This window comes from Vanellus vanellus (genome assembly GCF_965231255.1).
Source record: "Vanellus vanellus genome assembly, chromosome: 2".
Lineage (NCBI taxonomy): Eukaryota > Metazoa > Chordata > Aves > Charadriiformes > Charadriidae > Vanellus > Vanellus vanellus.
In genome coordinates, this window is record NC_138906.1 from 466,016 (window position 1) to 481,643 (window position 15,628).

Here is a 15,628-nt window from a genome sequence, read left to right on the forward strand (position 1 = left end):
AGAAGCAGCAGAAGCCACAGACTGGGGAGACACTGCTCCTCCCCGGGAGCGTTCACACTTGTCCCCGCGAGGCAGAGCCTGCGCCACCCGCCCTTCCTCACCCGGCAGAGGTGCCATTGCTATTTTGAGGCTGTGACTGCAGCTTAGGAAACTAGTTAAACTTCAAAGTTCCTCGTGGTGTTTTCTGCTTGTTTTGAATAAAGCAGCCGAGGACAGAGCAGCCGAACGCGAGCCCCGGCCCAAATAGGAGCTGTCTGCAGGAGTGGAATTGCTGCACTCCCGGGGAGGAGCAGCGCCGGGAGCAGCGCAGGAGAGGCAGCCCAACCAGCGTTCCCGTGGTGGAGATGACACTGAACCAAGAGACGTTGACGGCTGAAGCCGGGGCCGGAGATCAGGGCAGGAGAAGGCAAGGCGGGAGGCCGTGGGGGCAGGGTGGGGAGCGGAGCGGCTCCCATGCCGAGCGTGACAGCCCCACCAGAGAAGCTGGAGTCGGCCAACGCTCATGGTGGGAAACCGAGTTGGGGCAGCAGAGGCTGAGAAGGGACCCGCTGCGGGCGCTCAGCGTGGGGCAGGACCACCCCACCTTGGCAGAGGCCGCTGCAGCCCCCACCGGCCACCCAGCACCCGGCCCCCGGCGGCGGGAGGCGAAGGGGAGCCGGGAGCGCCCATGGCCATCCTGCGCAGAAGGCACTGCCGGAGCCTGGAGCGGTGCCCGGCACCGGGCAACGCGGTGCCGAGGGGACAGCGGCCGTTTGGGCTGGGATATTCCCCCCCGACACCTCGGTGCTCCGACACAGGGACGCCAGGGCAGAACCTCTCCACGGAGGGACCGGGGGAGCGGGTTTAAGCACACTGCGTGACAGCCCGTCACCGGAACCGCTGCGTGCCGCGTGGGGATGCCGTGCAAAGCGTGTGGCGAAGCCGAGGGTGCCAGCCTACCGATGGGGACAGACAGACAACAGGCGGCCCAAGTCGATCTGCACATTTCAATATCCCTTTAAAACATGAACAGGCGACAGAGGTGAGGAGTGGGGCTGGGGAGGAGGGGGCAGCGACCGGCCCCTGCCCCACCAGGATCCCCCGGCACCACACAGACCCTGCGTGGGCAGACCTCGGCGGGAGGCGGTAGTGCCGCGGGGTCCCGGGGCAGCGGGACGAGGCAGCGGTGTCCCGGGCCATCCGCTACGCGGGAGCAGGAGCACGGGGGCCACGGGACACCCGAGCACAACAGTGCCCACCAGAGCAGGAGCCCCGGAGCTGGTGACGGCAACCGGGAGAGCCCCGTTATCGAGGCACGTCCAGATCCCCGCGCTCCTGCCTGCTGCTCCGCCGTTTGCGTTACTGCAGGGGGTGTTTTTACCCTCAGCACACGAGGTGGGAGCTGATTCCTGTCCACCTCCTAAATCCTGTCTGGTCAGGCATCATCTGGGAGTGATCATGAAATCACTGCTGATAAAATTAGTGGATTTCACAAAAAAAGGAGTGGACAAACAGCAACAATAGAGCAGACACAGAGACAGACCCAGCTAACTTGGCGAGCCAGTCCCACTCAAATAACATATATTTATGCAGTCAAAAAGAACCATCTCCCTGGTAATAAAAACTGTAGCCCCCCAGCTGGAGAAACAAGGTCTTTGCTTGAGGAAGGAAAACATCCAAGAGGGATTCGGGGTCGCACAGTAACCAGAGATGGTGCAAAACTGCCCCGAGAGGGGTCAGCAGAAGTGCTGCGGGTGTAACGGAGGCTGCGACGAAGCGGAACGGGTGCAGAAGGCGGATCTGTCTTCCAGCCACGGCACCGGCGAGATCTGCCCCGACACAACCCCTCTGGCTCGGTGGAGACACTCCGAAGGACGGAGAGGCTGCACAGAAGGGAAAAGCTGCACCGCGGAGCTGGAAAGGGATTTTCAGCTCCTGACTGAAGAAATCTGTGCCCGCGTAGCTTGTCAGAAAGGTTCGAGAAGTGGCGATTATGGCAGACAAGCACGTTCAGGGGAGAAAATACTGACGTCTAAGGGATCCTCCGATCAGAAGAACAACAAGAGCGGCTGGCTGCTGTGGAAACGGCGCAAACACAAACAAGCAGCAAAGACGTGTTTCCAGTAGTGGTTTAGGCAGGTTTAGCATCAGAACGCCCTCAAGGCGCATAAACCCAAACGGAGCGTTTCTGCAAGGCAAGATTTGGCTGAGCAACGACTGGAAACCACATTCCCATGCCGGAGAGGACGCGGGCTGTGCTGCCCGGGGACGGCTCCGCACTCCTCCGGCTGCCCACGCAGCCGCTCTGCCCCGCACACCGCCCGTCCCGCCTCGCCGCGTCCCTCCGCACCACCCCGCCACCAGCGCCAGGGCACGGTCCCCATCCAGCGCCCGCGGAGGAGCGGCCGCCTCTGCCCGGGGCTTTGCACAGAAGAACAGCGGTGTTACGGCTGCCAAACACCATTTCTGTGGAACCAACCTTTTCCCCGCAAGAGCTCCCCGCGCAGCTTTGCCTGGCGCTGAGCTAAAAAGCGCTTGTAAAACCGCACTGGAATTGCACAACATGACCAGCTCAGCCCGGGGCTGTGGCCGAACTCCCCCCTGCTCGTCTCCCACCATCTCCACCCCGCCTCGGCCAAGATAAACAGGTGGGCACACATACATTAATTTTGAAAATAAACTAGTAAAATGCTTTCCACAAAAGAGTGAAAAAGAAGAAGGAACTAGACCACGGTGCTGGAAAGGCTGCAAAAGGCTGTTTGCGTTCGTCCCCTCGTCCCCGGCCGGGCTCCGTTATCTGACCGGGTTCCTGATGATATTTAGCCTGCCCTTACGAACCGCCAGTGACGGAGATCTGACAACTTTTGCTCTGTTCCGGCGCTCAGTTATTCTTAGAAAATTGTCAAACTTTGAGTTCCCTTTCTGGAACTTCAGCAGACGATTCCTTTTCCTTTCTAAATTATTCCCTCCCTCTTTTCATCAGTTTTCCCCATATTTCTATACATGCAAAGTCATTGCAATCGTCTCCTCTCCCAGCTGAACCAAGCCCAAGCTTTCGAGCTTTTCTCATGAATCAGGACCTCATAGCCCCCAACTGGTTTTGCTGATCTGGTGCGGATGCTCATCCTTGTCACACAGGGTCCCACTTGCCTGGTGAAGCCTTCTTCCTACGTCCCAAGTGCTCACAGCCCTGCTCCGTGGTGCCACCTTCCCAGCCAGCCCCGGTACGGGTGTCCTCGCCCCAGCCCGCGCCACCCAGGAAAGGCACAGCTCCCCCGGTGCACGGCCCTGCACCCTCTGCGCAGCCCCTTCGCCAGCACCACGCGACAAGAGATGGTGTTGGGATGTGTCCCCAGCAAGTGACAGGATGCCCTTCACCCCCTCGCCTGGCCAAGAAGTCAGCTGAGACGGTTGGATGTGACGTTCCCCTGACACGTGGGCAGCGACCACCCCCTTCTTGGCGGTTTATGAAGGCATTGTCTGGACAGGAGGTGGGGTGATCCCCTTCGGACCAGGGACCCTCTGGTGTCCCCCAGCGCCAGGGGCCACGCGCATCCCTGCTGCTCCCGCTGCCCGGCGGGTGCCAGGCGGGACACGGAGCACAAGGAGGGGATGAGGCACGGGTGGCCACCAGGAGGGAGCATCCCCTAGCCCAACCCTGCGTGGGGCTCAGGGGGACCCCACCACCGGCAGCCCCTGCGGAGCGGGACCCCCCTCCCTGCGGTGCGGTCACGGCACCGGCTCCCACAGTGCTGCCGGCGCTGGAAAATCAGAGCCCAAAGATACTGCAAAGGCAGACGAGATCAAGGAGAGAGAAGCCCACATTAATTGCAGGCAAACAGATGGAGCTGGGACTTATCACAGATAAGGAAGAAAAAAATCATGAGAGAACTTAAATGTACCGAGAGGCCGCATCGCATGACTTCAGAACAGGGGAAGTGGGGGAGGAAGGCGAGAGCTCACGGGGGAGACGAGCCCGGGGCTTTCTGGAATAAAAACGCACTCAAGGGTGGTCGGATGGACGCTTTCAGTGGACAGTGGCCATGGGGAAATGGAAATAATTTTTTAGGGTGATTTTCATGCTCAGAACCCCAACTTTCTCAGCGCAGAGGCGCTCTCCATCTGCAGCACTTCCATCTGACGCTTCACAAGTGCCTCAAACCGGCGCCGCTGCCAAGAGGAGCGATGCCGCCTCCTCCTCCTCCCCCTCCTCCTCCTCCTCCTCCTCCTCCTCCTCCTCCGGAGGCCATGGACTCAACCGGCTGGAAACCGCCCCGGCAGAAGGAAAGGGTCGGCATCAGCTCAGCCAGCACTGGACCCGGCTCATGGCATGGCAGCTCCCAGTGCAGGGACAGAGAGCCCAGTCTGGACCCTACGTGGACACCGGCCGGTCCCGCAGCCTGTCCCCACCACCCCGGAGCTCCCAGAGCCCATCGGCCCAAAAGGGACGGGAGCGGGGGACTCACTGCGCTTATCCGAACCCGGCTGGCAGCGGGGAAGCTGCCAGATCTCGTGCTGGGAGGTGGCCCTGGCAGAAGACAGTCATCTGCTCGCCGCCCAGCAGGCACGGCAGAGCCTTTTCCAGCCCTGAGCCTGCTGCGGGTAACGGGCAGGAGGGGATGGTCGAGGGGATGGAGTGGCACAGGGCCCTTCCAAGGGGTCCGGGCTGGAGCAAAAGGAGACAGGGCTGGAGAGAAGCCACCACCACCAACACCCGAGGTCCACCCAGGGCTGGAGAGCAGCACCCCCCAAAAGAGGTGGAGACTGTTGCTCTCACATCGAGGCAGAGGCCCAGGGCTGAGCTTAAATGGGTGTCCTGGCCCCATAGGCAGGGTTGTGGGTCCCTGGTGGGCTCCTCCGGGCTTTAAGGCTTCCTGGTGCACTTGGGACCTGGAGTTGCCTTATTTTCCATGGGGACACCTCTGCCCGGGAGAGCTGGCTTGTGCGGGTCAGCGCTGGGAGTCACACAATCACAGAATCGTCTAGGTTGAAAGGGACCTTTAAGATCATTGAGTCCCACCATCAACCAAACACTGCCAAACCCACCACTAAACCATGTCCCTCAGCACCATGTCTGCCTGTCATTTAAACACCTCCAGGGACGGCGACTCCACCACTCTGCCACTGCTTGACAACCCTTTCAGTCACCTCTCCTTTTCCCAAGAACCAAAGCAGGAGCAGGAGACCTCGTCCCCTCCCCATGGCCACAGCCCTGGGACAGCCCAGCCTGCCCTGTCCTCCTCGTCGCGACTCCTTCTCCAAAACCCATCAGGACTTCCCTCTGCTGTGGCTCCTGCTACAACGCAGGCAGTTAGCGGCAGCAGCGTGGTGGGGAGGGAGGTGTTTCATAAAGAGATGTCACCTTCAAGTCACAATAACTGTCCTCTTTGGGACGGGGATCAGGCCAAGAGCTTTTCCCCAGAATAGCTGCAGCTCTTTAATCTTACTCCGGAGCTTGGAGGTAACTGCCCGAATTAATCCCATCCATATCTGCGCAAAGTACGGCTGTCAGGCAGCAACAAATCGCTAAATCCAAACCACACAGCTCAGCGTATGAGGCTGTTCCACACCTGCGTAGAGCCTTACAGGCAAGAAACAGCGCTTCCCCCTCACTGGGCTAATGATTTGCTGACGGGTTAAGCGCAGGAGATGGCCACTGGCCAGGCAAGGGGAGCAGATGCAGGTCGGCTCTTGGTTCAGAGAAGTGGTGAACCATGGTTTGCCTTCCCTTCCTTGTCTGCGTCTTTTAACGTGACTTGCCACTGAGCCATCCCCCATTCCCAGACGTCCCCTGGGTATTTGGTGACCCACTGGCACACGTCCTGCTCCTGGTGGCAAACCGGGGTGTGCAGCACCCCAGTACTGTCTCCTGGGCTGCAGTCTGGGGGGTCGGAGAGGCCCGGCCTCCGCAGTGCATGGCCGGCCACGGGGCAGTGTGCCCCAGTCCCACCAGTGCCCCATAGCCGGACCCACTCCCGTGGGGTTGGGATCCCCCTGTGACCCCTCTCTTTGGTTAGAGACTGCTGGTCCATGGGAGTTGAACTCTGCAAACGTGTGTCGTTGTTAAAAAGAAGCTAAAAATGGCAGCGAGGAGAATTAAAGCCTTTTGGGCACGGTGGAGGTGCCGCCCCGGGGCCGGGCAGCCCGGGCAAGGACAGCGGGAGGGCTGGCGAGGAGGGAGCGAGCGGGCACAGAGCAGCAGCAGGGTCGGGGACGGGGGTAGAAACACTGAGGCACCTTTGGAAAGGTGAAATTGTGAGTGAAGGAGGAAATGGAGGGAACCATAAACCCCGGCAGATTAAATGCATAAACACAACCAGGCAGTGAGACCGCGCTGAGGAACAACTAACAAAGAGATTAGAGCCAACAATAAATCTTTCTTCAGACGCATCGGGAGCGGGACGCCTTCCAGAAGCCCGCAGGGCCAACGGATGCCCGGGCACAAAAGGTAAACCGAGAGGACAGGGCGGCTGCAGAGGAGCTAAATCCATTTTGTGGCTCTGTATCAGCTGGGGAGGAACCGGAGGGGGTTACCCTGCAGGGAGACCTCTCTGCAGGGGCACAGCAGAGCATCTGTTTGGAAAGGCGATGGCCGCAGAGGACACCAGAGGAGCAGAGGTGATGGGAGGGCACTGGCCCGTGCCACAGGGACCCCGGCATGCACCACCTGGGTGACCGGGACCTTTTCCTCGCAGCTGCCTCCATACCCGGTGGATACCTGGGTGGTGGAGGGTCCCACGAGTGGTGCCATCCATGACGGGCTCCAGGGAGCTCTTGGGAAATCCTGTAAGTTCAGGAGCTGTGAGGATCGAACGAATGGGAGCTGCGGCGAGTAAAGCTACTGCAGGCTGCACAGATAGCGTCCCCGCGGGGGGACGGCTGTTAGGCAGAGAAGTCCTGACCTTACAGAGAGCCCCAAAGAGAGAACAGAGAGATTACACGTGGGTAAGACGGTCGAAGGATGAAGTCTGCTTTGATACCCAAAGGGCTTTAAGGAAAGTGGGCAGCCATGGGACAAGCAGGACGGCCTCAGGGTGGGCAGCCAGTTTCCTAAAAGACTGTAAGGTGAGCGTGGACGTCAGTTCCTGCCATGGAGGAGGTCACAGGTGCAGCCCCATGCAGGTCTGGGCTCTTCACCGCGTTCTCCAGCCCTGGGAGAGGGCAGAGCTGCAGGAATGGGTCGCAGCACCCCCTGTGGTGCCGGCTGCCCGAGTTGCGGTGAGTCGTGGCACCCTCTGCTCGAGGTGCAGTAGGTCACAGCATCCTTTGGGGTACCGCCCACCCCTGCTGATCCCAGAGAGCACCTTGCTCCCGTGGTTTTCTGTCTCTGGGCTGACCTCCCCCAAACGTGCGGCACCCAGAGCAGCATCAGGTGTGGCGACCGGCCGCCTGCCCACCCGGGTGATGCCCTGCAGCCAGTGAGTGACTTTGCCTCATCCATCCCACCGGTGCAGAGGCGGCGCGGTGGACAGGATGGGCTCAGGGCGAGGAGCAGAAAGTGGAGAGGGAGGCCCCCGCTCACGCAGCGGTGCTGGCACACAACGCTGCACTGCGCAGCGAGGGGCCAGTGCCTGTGGTAGAGCCACTGTGTCTCACCCTGCCCTGCCCCTGGCCGGAGACACAAGCAATGCAACAGTGAGCAGTTTTGGCTCATTTTCCATCTCCGCAGCATCTATTCAGATGAGCGGCACACATGGGCGGCAGGGCCGGCGGTGAGCTGGCAGCCCAGCGCAGGGAGGAACGGGCCGGTCCCCCGAGGGGCACGGGGAGCCCCGGGCAGGGCAGGGGGTGGTCTCGCCTCTGCATCTCACCGGAGCAGCAGCAGCGCTCTAGAACAGGGCATCGCTTCATATTAACAACATTTTAGAAGAATATTGAAAAATCAAAGAGACTCTGAAAAGACCCACGCAGAGTGATGTGAGGGCTAGAGCGAGTGCCTTACTGCAGAAGATTTAAAGAGCACAATCTGTTCAGCTTATCCAAAAGAAGATTGAGGGGTGACTTGATTACACTGTAGAAGTACTTTCATAAGGAAATATTAAATGGCTCTTTAATCGAGTCAGGAAAGATATAAAAAGACTCAATCTCTGGAAGCTGAAGCCAGACAAATCCACATTGAAAATGAGACACAAAATTTTATCGGTGAGGGTGATTAACCACTGGATAAAATGCATTAAATTTGAACAGTCATAACCACTCAAATGATTGCGTTCAGACATGGCTTATTTTCTACATCCTGGAAGTTATAAATTCTGTTTCTGCTTCCTACACGGTATATGTATTTAAATCTGCTGCTGCTTTTGCATCCTTGCATACAGCACTCTTGCAATCCTGCAATCTTCTCTTCCAGTTTTGCTGTGCCGCACCTCCGTGGGTCCCCAAAGCTGCAGCCTTCACCTGCGCCTTTACCTGAATCATCGTTGCCAAAATCCTCCCTTTTACTCTCCCCGAGGTGCGCATCAAGCTTAAGTCACTCCTTCCCACCTTCCAGGTCCCAGAGACTCTTCCAAACGTTGTGTGCCAGGCAGTGACTCGCTCTGCATCGCTCCCCCTCTCCATATGTCCACTTCCCAACAGTTCCTGCTCGACTCTGGTTGCCTTCTCCTGGGTGACCCCGACACGCAGCCCGCTCTGTAAGGTCCTGCCGCTCTGTCTGGCTAAACACTGTGCTACCAATCCTCCACGTGAAGGGCTTAATTTTGAAAGTATTGAATGGAACTACCAAGATCATGACATTTTTTTGATCAGTATTTGTTACTCTTGTTCTCTTTTTCTCTTCAGACCATGTTTAAGCTTTGCGCTGTGTTGCACGTCTGGCCTCAGGCTCCAACTCCAAAAACCGCTTGGGCAGGGGTCCCCCCCGCCCCGCTGGCTGCAGGACCGGAACCACAGTGGGTATTTTAAGGTTATTACACATGAGGAAAAGATCCCCACTTGGTTTTCTGCTGCTGGTGTCCCATAGCCAAGGAGCGAGAAAATGTCAGTTCCTTGTCCTGCAGGACCTGCACATGTCGGGTCAGTAAACCCCCAACAGCATCACCAGCTACGCCAGTCACCACAGCCTGGTCACCAAAACCCACCGAGAGGGGACACCATGGGTGCAGCTGCCAATGGGCACATTTTCCTTCCCACCAGGAAAGTTAATATTGTTCAGCCGCCGCAGCAGCAGCCTGGGGTACCCCCAGCGCCCCGAGGGCTTGGCAGAATGGTCCTGGTGACCCTGCGTGTCCCCACGACAGTTCATCAGAGACACTGCTGCGAGCTCTGGCACCCAGGGCTTTTGCGTCCCGAAGAAGAACCTGCAGTCATCCCCCCCTGCTAACTGCAGCTTGTTTAAATAATTTACTAGCAGCTAATCATAAATTTTGATTCTTTGCTGTGTTTTTTCTTGTCTTCCTCAGCGGGTGCTCCACTGCCCTCAAAGCTTCGCCTTTTCTTTAGTGATTTATTCAGCTCAGAATAACATGGGTCCTACTTCCCCCTGCTGCAAGTGCCTGTCCCCGTCCGTGTCCTCCCTCACTTCTATATTAACTGCTCTCTCCCTCTTTTCTGTCACGGGAGCAGTGACCCCACGTGTCGGCTGTGGTCACCAGTGACTGTGGACAGACGGGCTCTGTGGCCACAGCAGGTCCAGGGCCACTCGATGACCGCAGTGACCATGGCTGGGTGGGTCTGCAGTGCTGCTCCATCCAAGTGCCGGTTACTGCATGGATGCAGGAGTGAGCAGCAGCTCTGAAAAAAATCAGGGAACAGAAACTCAGGGAACTGTTATTATAACTTGGGTGGCAATACCCAGGCCAGCCTCCCCCTCTGACTGTCTCCTGGCTTCCTCCCTCCCTTTGGGCCGGTCTCTGGCCAGCACTGAGGTCCCCTCTGTGGCCAACCCAGCCCCAGCCTCACCCCTTCTTTCTTCTGAGTCTCCACAGGACACTCCCCAGGCACGGACCTGGGCTTTGCCCAGTGCTTTCTTAGTGACCGAGGGAAGGGGCAGCTCTTCCCCACCAGGTTCTGGCCTCCGCCCCCTGTGCCACGCTCATGGCTCCGTGCTGTGGGAGAGGGCAGCACACCCATCACCCCCATGGCACCCTGGGGTGCACCTCTGTGCCCACCCCTCAGCCCCAGTGCCCCGAGCAGATCAAGCAGCACGATGTGCTCCCCAGCAGCCTCGGCACGCATGGGTGCTACCCACCCCTGTTGCTGGGATCCCCGGCTTGGCCGGTGGCCACCCATCTCCTCCAGTCCCTCAGCATGCAGCGCGGGGGTCCCTCCTTGTCCCTGCCCCACGAGGGACAGTGGGGCTGTGCTGTGCAGGGGTGGCGTCTCGGGGGCTTGTCACAGACCCCTTGCTCATGCTGGGGACAGGGTGTTTCAGGGCCTGGTTCTCTGCAGTCCCGTGTAAATGCAGAGCTCATCCTCGCCTAGAGATGCTGCAGCTCAGCATCCCCAACTCCCCACGCGCCCACCCTCCAGCTCTTTTTTCTGGCCCAACTGCTTTTTCCCACAACACATCTCCACGTCTCTGACTGGGGCTGACACCTCTCGCTGTTGGTGGGAGCTTCTGAAGAGCATCTTCATCTGCAGAGGCGTTCATTTCTCCCATGTCTCCGCTCCCACAGGCGCTGAGCTTTGCTGAAGGTGCTGATGATGCTGAGCCAAAGGGACTCCTCAGTCCCACTGGGATGGCAGCAGCACGGGCTAGGGGGTGTCTGCACGCTTCCCCCGCTGCCTCGCTGCTCCGCGGAGGGGAGAGTGGAGTCAGGACCCACCGCAGACCTGGGGCTGGAAGAGATGCAGACAACGATCAGGGATGCTCCGGTGTAAAATGACTGAATCCATAACTTTCCACTCTGCAGCGTAGCTGCCACGGCAAGTTACATCAGGGGACTGCGTCTCTCCTCTGCTGGAGAGTCATCCTCCCCGTGGGCTTCCAGGAACGGCGGGTAAGCGAGAACGCCAGCAGCAGCCTATTTTTAAATTCTGCTGTGCATGCGAGAGCTCTGCTTTGGCAGCCCCACTTTTCAGCTCTCTCCGTGCTATTTGCAGGTCATTAAAGACTTTGCTCCCTGTGATCGCAGGACGAGTTCTGCTCTTGAGTTCTGCAAGACAGCTGTACACAGAAAATAAATCTTATGTTTGCAATGCCTCCTGCTAATGCTAATATGACAATTACACTGCCTGGAGCCTCAGGCTCCCCTACCACACGTCTCATCAATCTGCATTGCTGCAGTCTAACGATAAGCTGAAAACAGCAATGAAGAATGCAGATCAGGACTGAAGGAGGCAGCTGAGAGAAGCACCACCTCAGGCCCCGTGTCCTGATTCTGGGGCTCCTGGCCACTGGCCTGAACCAGGACTTCAAAGGGGGCTGGAGGCAGGCAGCCCAGCCCACCCCGCCCCAGAAACCACCTAAAAATATGGAAATGTTGATCAAATAATTTTTGGCCACATTCACAATTTTTGAATGATTTCCAGGAACACAAAAAAAACAAGTATCCAGCATTAAGGTTTAATACCAGCTACTAGCTCAGCTGAGAGATTTTAGGACAAACTATTTGAAATGTCTTTGAATATCAAACCTATGCTGGAGACAAAAACTACTCCACACTAATTTTCTTGTCTGCCTTTCAAACTTTCCTTCTTCATGAAGCCTACAGGTAGGTTTAAACACATCTGGGGAATCGCAGTCCCCCAGAGGATCACTGCAACTCGATCAGTTTGAGTCAGAAGCTTCTCCTGTTCCCCCGTTACCTCTGCGCTGCGTAACCCACTTATTCCCTGCCAGAGACCTCGTCTTCCCCACAGCACGGCTCTTCCAGCGACAGGCTCTGCCTCTGGAATTTGCTGTCCTTCGCCAATTGCCCACCTTTAGAATCGCAGAATCGTCTAAGTTGGAACGGACCTTTACGATAAAGTCCAACTGTTAACCTAACACTGCCAAGCCCACCACTAACCCACGTCCCTCAGCACCACGTCTGCCTGTCTTTTAAATACCCCCAGGGGTGGCGACTCCACCACTGCCCTGGACAGCACGTTCCAGTGCTTGACAACACTTTTGATGAAGAAATTTTTCCTAATATTCAATCTAAACCTTCCCGGGCACAACTTGAAGCCGTTCCCTCTTGTCCCATCGCCTGTTCCTTGGGAGAAGAGACCAACCCCCCCTCGCTACACCCTCCTTTCAGGGAGCTGTAGAGAGCAAGAAGGTCTCCCCTCACCCTCCTTTTCTCCAGGCTGAGCACCCCCAGGTCCCTCAGCTGCTCCGCACAAGACTGGTGCTCCAGACCCCTCACAACTTTTCTGTATACAAAACAAAGCACAGTGTATCGATTAAATTATATAAAGCAGAACCGGTAAGTTCACGCTCCTTCAGTTGTGTGAGAAATTTTATCTGGAGGGTTTCACGAAACAATCACAGAATAGTTTGGGTTGGAAGGGACCTTAAAGACCATCGAGTCCCCCCCCTGCCCTGGGCAGGGACACCTCCCCCCAGCCCAGGTTGCTCCCAGCCCCGTCCAACCCGGCCTTGACCACCTCCAGGGATGGGGCAGCCACAGCTCCTCTGGGCAACCTGGGCCAGGGGCTCACCGCCCGCACAGCCAAGAATTTCTCCCTAATAGCTCATCTAACCCGCTCCCTCATCGGCCCGACAGCACCACGTCTCCTCAGGCTAGGACCATAATGGCGGAGGAGGGAAGGGACTAGTCTGGCGCGGTGCACGCCGGGAGTTGTAGTCCCGCACGTGGCGCTGGGCGTGCCAGAGACATGCTCGGCGCCGCGGATAGGACTACAACTCCCAGCGTACAGCGCGGGGGCGTAACGCAGCGCATGCGCAGAGTATGACTACAGCTTCCAGTGTGCCTTGCGGCGAGGCGGAAGCGGCGCGATGGCGGCAGGTGAGGGGCCCGGACCGGCCGCGGCTCCGGTCGCCCGCGGCCCGGCGGGCTGAGGTCCTTCGTTCTATGGCCGCAGGTCGGTAGCCGTTGTCGCCGCCGCCATGGCGCTGATCGAGGGCGTAGGCGATGAGGTGACCGTGCTCTTCGCCTTGTTGCTGGTCGCCGTGGTGCTGGGGCTGGCCTGGGCCTCCACCCGCGCCCCCGAGCCTGCCGCGCCGCCCCGCGCCGCCGCCCCAGTGCCCGAGGAGGGCCCGAGCGCTGCCCCGACCCCCGTCGAGCACAAGGCCCCCGCCCCGGCGTCAGACGGAGCTGTCCCCGATGGGGCGGGCGGGCTGACGGCAGGGCTGCGGCCCCGGGCCGCACCCCCGCAGAGTCCCCTCAGTGAGGGGGACGGCGGCCCCGCCGAGCCCACCATGGTGCTGCGGCTGAAGTTCCTCAACGACACGGAGCGCCTGGCCCGGGTGCGCCCCGGCGACACCGTCGGGGCCCTGAAGAGGTGAGGGGCAGGGCAGGCAGCTTTTCCCCTGGCTGCTGGGGGGGTTCCCCTATCCCCTGGCGGCTCCTTCCATCATTGGAGCACTGTGCCTGTCCCTGGCGGGGCCATCATAGCATATGCCTTCACTTCTGGTCACACTGGGGTGGCTGGTGGCGAAGCGTGGGCGCAGGGGTGTGGGGTGGTCATGGGGGTGCATTGGCAGCCTGCTCTTCGGGGGGTGGATGGAGGGGACAACATCCTGGCAGGAGCCTGACATCCTTTTCACCCACCTCAGGGCCTATTTCCCTGGGCAGGAGCAGCAAGTGCGGCTGATCTACCAGGGCCAGCTACTGCGTGATGATGCCCAGAGCCTGGCTGCCCTCCACCTCACCCACAACAGCGTCCTGCACTGCCACATCTCCCCGCACAGCCCAGCCCCCGCGCCTGCCAGCCCCCGCGCCTCTGCCGACCCCGCACACGCCGCCCTTGATGTGGGCAGCCTCGTCCTGCCGCTCTTCGTCCTGATGCTGGCCGTCCTCTGGTACTTTCAGCTGCAGTACCGGCACGTCTTCACCGCCACCGCCACCACCTTCCTGGCTGGCCTCACCCTCCTCTTCAGCTTTGTGGCCTTCACCATGTACCGCAGATAGCACGGCCCCGTGCCCCAGACAGAGCTGCCACACAAAGAACGAACATGGTTCCGGGTGGTGTCTGCCTGCCGCACCCCCGGACTGTGCCTCCCCAGGGGCTGTGGGCCCCGAGGGAGCCAGTGTCCGGGTGGGAGCCACTGTGTCCCGGGACTCCCTGGCTGGGCAGTGCTGCCACCGGGGCCAGAGCCAGTGCTGTGCTACCTCGGGGGGGGGGGGGGGGGGGGGGGTGTGTCCCGGTGCCCCCCCCGGCCCTGCACAGAGTGTTCACCTGCTACTCCCGAGCCCCACAGCTAGCTCCACACACGGGAGCTCCTGCCAGGGCTGTCTGTGCCCTGCCCAGGATGGGGCCTGCACTGCCCCGGGTCTGGGGCTGTCTCCCCGTGGGGAGCGGTAGGGGGGAAGCCGGCACGGGTCCTGGTGCCGGTTGCGGGGCCGCGCTCCCACCACTCTGTGACAATTAAAGGACTGTGAAGGGCCGCCGCCTCCCGGCTCTGCTGCGCCGCCGGGGCACCGGGCAGGCGGGAGGGGCGGGGCTCCGGGCAGGTGGGAGGGGCGGAGATCCGCCGGGGGCGGGGCTCCGTGGTGGTGTTGGGGCGGGGTTCCACGGCGGTGGGAGGGGCTGTGGGTTAGAGGGCGGGTCTTTCCCCGGCGGCGCGCTCCCAGCGGGTGGGCGGGGCCTTCTCCGGCCACGCGATCCGCAGTGCGCCTGCGCTGACGGAGCCCCGCCCCGCCCCTTCGCGATACGCTCGTTTATTGGAGCGCGCGTAGCGGCTATTTATATATGCCGTTACGCACGCCGCCGGAGCCTGCGCGCCCGGCCCCGCCCCCGGAAGTGTGAGCCGCGCCGGGGGCGGGGCCGCGGCCTCCCTGGACCCGACGGGGCTGTCGGGAAGATGGCGGACTCGGTGTCCGGGCGGTGCTGAGCGGCCGAGGTGGCGGCGGGTCCCAGCGCGGCCGCGAGCGCCATGTAGGGCCGGGCCGGGGGTCTGGGGCGGGGCGGGGCGGGACGGGGCGCGGGGGGGCGCGGGCCGGGCGCCTCGGGGCCCGTCTAGGCCGGAGGGAGGGGTGGGGATAGGGGACCCCGGGGATGGGGCCTCGGTGGGCCGGGTGTCGCCGGCCCGGTGCGGCCCATCCTGGGCCAGGGGTCCTGGTACCGGGGAGGGGAAGATCGGGGCGGCCCAGGAGTCCTGGTACCGGGGGAGGAGCGCTCGGGGTGGCCTGGGGGTCCCGGTACCGGACGGCGATCTCTGCTAGCCGGCGCCCTGGGAGAGGGGAGTGGGTTATGTGGGCCAGGGGACATCAAGGTGGGCGCCCCTGTGCGGGCCGGGGGTCTCGGGACAACAAGTCCCTTGTGTGGGCTGGGGAAGCTCGGGCCGGGCGGCCTGTGCAGGGCGGGGGTCCCGGTACCGAGGGGAACTCCGTGTGCGGGGGGACCTCAGAAGAGGGGCTGTGTGGGGTTGGTATCCCTGCACTTGGGGGGTCCCAGCCTGGGCTCCGTGCGTCCCTCGCTGGCTCCAGTCGCCCCAGAGGCACAAGCTCAGTGCCCCCCTCACCCCGCTTTCATCCCCAGGGTCTCCCGGTTCTCTGAAGCCTCCCGAGCCGCCCTGCCCTCGCCATGCTGCGCCTGCTGC

The 15,628-nt window shown here is 60.6% G+C and overlaps 1 protein-coding gene across 1 annotated transcript; it reads left to right on the top strand.

Annotated features, from left to right (window-relative positions):
- Window positions 1–12,871: 12,871 nt before the first annotated feature.
- On the top strand, window positions 12,872–14,473 carry TMUB1 (transmembrane and ubiquitin like domain containing 1). The gene is made up of 2 exons (XM_082499038.1): window positions 12,872–13,368; window positions 13,643–14,473. The coding sequence occupies exons 1-2, from the start codon at window positions 12,974–12,976 to the stop codon at window positions 13,995–13,997; spliced, it is 750 nt and encodes a 249-aa protein (XP_082355164.1). The 5' UTR covers window positions 12,872–12,973; the 3' UTR covers window positions 13,998–14,473.
- The last annotated feature ends 1,155 nt before the right edge of the window (window positions 14,474–15,628 follow it).

Bases quoted from the DNA above. Each gene is read 5' to 3' on its own strand.
- TMUB1 (XM_082499038.1), top strand. From the start codon at position 12,974: ATGGCGCTGATCGAGGGCGTAGGCGATGAGGTGACCGTGCTCTTCGCC. The intron at 13,369-13,642 runs GTGAGGGGCAGG...CACCCACCTCAG, and splicing joins ACCGTCGGGGCCCTGAAGAG to GGCCTATTTCCCTGGGCAGG.